The 4,165-nt window shown below is 36.8% G+C and overlaps 1 protein-coding gene across 13 annotated transcripts in view; it reads right to left on the bottom strand.

Annotated features, from left to right (window-relative positions):
- The window catches only part of LOC106474893 (coiled-coil domain-containing protein CG32809-like), a 386,694-nt gene that overhangs the window by 52,603 nt on the left and 329,926 nt on the right, over window positions 1-4,165 (bottom strand). For all 13 annotated transcript variants that reach the window (XM_022383530.1, XM_022383634.1, XM_022383845.1 and 10 more), the window contains one exon: window positions 403-550. In XM_022383530.1, the coding sequence (XP_022239238.1) occupies window positions 403-550 (148 nt within the window). The remainder of the gene's footprint in view (window positions 1-402; window positions 551-4,165) is intronic.

Below are 4,165 nucleotides of genomic sequence, written 5' to 3'. Positions count from 1 at the left end.
AACACCGCCAACTCATAGGCTACTTTTTTACCAACAAATAGTGGGATTGAACGTCACATTATAACCCCACCACGGCTGAAAGGGACGAGCATATTTGGTGTGACGGGGATTCGAACCCGCGACTCACAGATTGCGAGGCAAGCGTCCTAACCATCTGGCCATGCCGATTTATATGAATAAGACCTAGACAATGTACCCATCGCCAGAAATCAGGTTTCGATACTCTTGGTGGGCACAGCACAAATAGCCCACCGTGTAACTTTGTGCTTAATTACAAACAAAAAAACCTTTTAAAAAACGAACAGTTAAAAATTAAATATTTTCTTCCCTTTAGATCACATGCCTCTTTTAATTTTCTATAAAATATTAGCCCTTCTTCCATTCTTGAAAGAATGAACCTACCTTTGCTCGATGGATGTGCTGATGTTGATACTCTGAATCAAACTCTGGCTCCGAGAAGTAATTTAGTTCCTGATCACAAGTGCTCAATCCATCCCCTTCGTTCACATTTTGTTCGTAGATACGAAGTACCGAACGATCTCGAATATCTCTTCAAAATTAGTCAAAAGACAAAATATTTATTTATCATTATTTAAATTCTTCCATAATTATATTCATTACTTCTATTTAGAAATGTCTGTTACGAATGGCGTTTTCCTACAGTTTTAATTTTAAATGAAAAACTAGCAAGAAAAAAAACAGATTTGGTTGATACTAAATGTATTATAGTTGTTCAACGTAAACCTTTTACGAATGATCAAATATATATACAGAACTTTAAAGTACCATCTTCTAAGTGTTCTTTCTTTGTTTATATATATTTTGCGAGTAGCATAATATTTATCTTAGTTTGAGAATTTCAATAATCGTAACACTGTAAAGAGCAAATCAAACATGAACCTGTCTGGATTTGTTTTGTAAAATAACTGGAATTCACTGTAATGACTAATCTAACTGCTTTTAGCAAGTGGTTTTATCCTTTTAGTCTTCATATAAGCTGCAACCATAGGTATAGAGAAGATGAGTATATTATACTAAACCAATTTTCAAGGTTCACCATGTTGTTACATCAATGTCGCCAAGTCCAGTTATGCTCTATTTGACGGTCGTGCATCTTGACAGTAGACCTCCGACGTAATTTCCACTGTAAAAAGACTCCGTCTTAAGGCTGCCATGTCCAAAGCACACCACTTCTCCCGTGGCTTTCCACCATCCATCTTGTGTACGAAGATGACGGTTTCTCAGCGTCCACTTCAACAGTCCGATCGTACATAAATCCATAGGCGCTGCATCCACCGACTTGACTGGTATGTCTTCATATGTACTATTATGAATATCAGTTGCATTCTTTAGCTGCTTGAAGTATGCGATTGTTGAACGGATATGTCATTGAAGCAGCTTGTATACGTGTGACTTGTTGTCGCCTTTTCAGATCAACATCCTTTTTTATTACGTTGCGTATTGATGCCTGCATGGGGCACGTAGACAGCTTTACCATTGACTAGGTAAAACGAACTAGGTGTTCGTGGATTTTCACCTTTCTTCCCCATGGCTGGGGTATTTGTTGTAGGCCTGTTTCTTGGCGATCCTGATTTCCCAAGTTGATACATATTTCCTTTATTTTCCAATGCCATTAAGTACGTGTGATATATCTGTCTTGAAAATTCTAAATCCCTATCTGAACACATCTTATGACTTGACTGTATGATTATTTTGTGTCGGAAAGAGCTGTTACATATTCTTCACAAAAGTGATCAATTTTCGGTATCATCACAGTGCCTACAAATTTTATCTATTTTACCTAGTCTTTATATCGGTTGTGGTTGTCACGTGACTTGTTGATTTGCACATTGAAAATCGTCTTAGTATATTGCACTCAACCGTTTCTAACCACAATGTCCATAAAAGTATTTTTGTTAAACTACTTATTAACTGGCTAAGCTCTAAATACTTACAGTAAAAATACTTTTAAAAACATGTGAAGTTAACTTGTTTTTATAAGAAAATTACACCGACGACTGGAAGCTGCAGCTGACTTCTTGTTAATAAAATGGGAGTTTTGGCTACAGGTACATAAAATAAATGTTTTAAAAGATTTTTTTACACGAAATAAGTCATGTTTAAAGAAATTAACTACTCTGTTTCCACGTCCTTATTTTCACTGCATGTATCGATCCTACGTAAGCGCACATTTATGCAATTTTGTTTAGTTCCTATTTTGTTTCAGTTTGTTAATGTAAACACCACTATTTAAACAACTTCAGTGATAAATATTAAAACACAATATTGCTTAAAATGACACCTCTGGCTGTTTTGTTAAAAACAAACTACTGTTTATGTCAAAGTGTCAATACAGTCGTTTACTGTATGTTAAGGTTTTGAACCATTTACTTTATGTTGCAGATATTCAGTGGTAAAAAGTAACTACTGACCGAATCTAAATTAATATTATATACACCTTATGTATCAGCCCATAAAGTCAGAACATGTTGAGCAAGGCCACTCGCATGGCAGCATATTAGAAATTATAAATTTTCAACAAAATTAAGACACTGTAATTAGTGAACTAATAGCGTTTTGCTATTTCGATCAGTTTCATCTTAAACGAATCATCAGACACATTGCGTTTGGAGTAATGCAGTGTCGATGGTAGTTGATAGAAAGTGTGTATATATATATATGTATATATTTGCGTGAATGTTTCCTCTTTTTAAAGAAGTATTATTTGTTCACCATTACATAATCCTAATATGTGCCAACACACATCGTATCGCATACAACATATATGTATTCCTTCGACATAACTGTCTGATGTCTCACACTTCAGTGTGAACATTACCAGCTACTCAGTAAGCAACGGTACACTCCTCCTCTTCCATACACTCCTGTTGCTTCTAGAGCAAACCAGATTGTACAACATCTAAGCATTTTAAATTGAACATCATGTCAACGGACAACAGTCATGTCAAATGTTTTATGTACTCAAACCAAAACGCACTTAGATGGATGTTGTACTGCTGATAATACAAACCAAAGTATTTGTTATGCAAGGTATTTTCGTCCCTTCTTAATCTCAGTGCTGAGAAAGTCACCTGGACAAAAAGCAGTAACACTCAAATCGCGCCAAATGGCTTGTTTGTTTTGAATTTCGCGCAAAACTATACGAGGGTTCTCTGCGCTAGCCGTCCTCAATTTAGCAAGACTAGAGGGAAAGCAGCTAGTCGTCACCACACACCGCAAACTCTTGGGTTACTCTTTTACCAACGAATAGTAGGATTGACCGTCACATTATAACGCGAGCTTGTTCAGTGGGACGGGGATTTGAACCCGTGACCCTCAGATTGCAAGGCGAGCGCCCTAACAACCTGGCCATGACAGGCCAGCACCAACTGGCAGATACAAACAAGAAATACCATAACAATTGTAACAAAATGGATGTAATTGAACTGTTAGAGAACAAGTATGCGGCAACAAAAGGGTCAGTTTAAATAGAATTTGATAGGCCTAACAAGTTAATTGGTACAGTGAACTCTTTAATCTGATTGGACTGAACGAGTTTCAGTTTGATAAGTTTTTAAATACGATACTGTTTAAAGACGACCCTGGTTTCTATCTTTTGAGGAATAGTCATGTAATATTTGCACGAACATGTCTGTTTTTTCTTCGCTAAACTTCTAACTGAGTTTATCCTAAAAAGATCTGTCTGCAATTTTTGTTTCGGAAAATACTTTTATTTTAAAGAGTTTGTTTGTTTGTTTAAATTAAGCACAAAACTACACAAAGGGCTATCTGTGCTCTGCCCACCACGGGTATCGAAACCAGGTTTTCAGTGCTGTAAGTCCGCGGACATTCCGCTGTGCTACTGGGGGCTATTTTAAAAAGTTTGTTTTTAATTAAGCACAAAGCTACACAATGGATTATCTGTGCTCTGCCCACCACGAGTATCGAAACCCGGATTCTAGCGTTGTAAGTCTGCAGACATACCGCTGTGCCACTGGGGGGCATTTTAAAGAGAGCAATTCACTTAGTTCGTTCTGCTTTGGTGAGTGACTTTTCTCTTTTTATTTTGGATTTGGCCATACCGGCTTCCAAGAACTGATTTTTAGTCATACAGAGGGAAATAATGATGTTTGTCATCTTAGTTTTAGACGGGACGCATATATAT

Source organism: Limulus polyphemus, unplaced genomic scaffold, assembly GCF_000517525.1.
Source record: "Limulus polyphemus unplaced genomic scaffold, Limulus_polyphemus-2.1.2 Scaffold0, whole genome shotgun sequence".
NCBI classification, from domain to species: Eukaryota; Metazoa; Arthropoda; class Merostomata; order Xiphosura; family Limulidae; genus Limulus; species Limulus polyphemus.
This window is presented reverse-complemented; position numbering and strand designations above follow the sequence as displayed.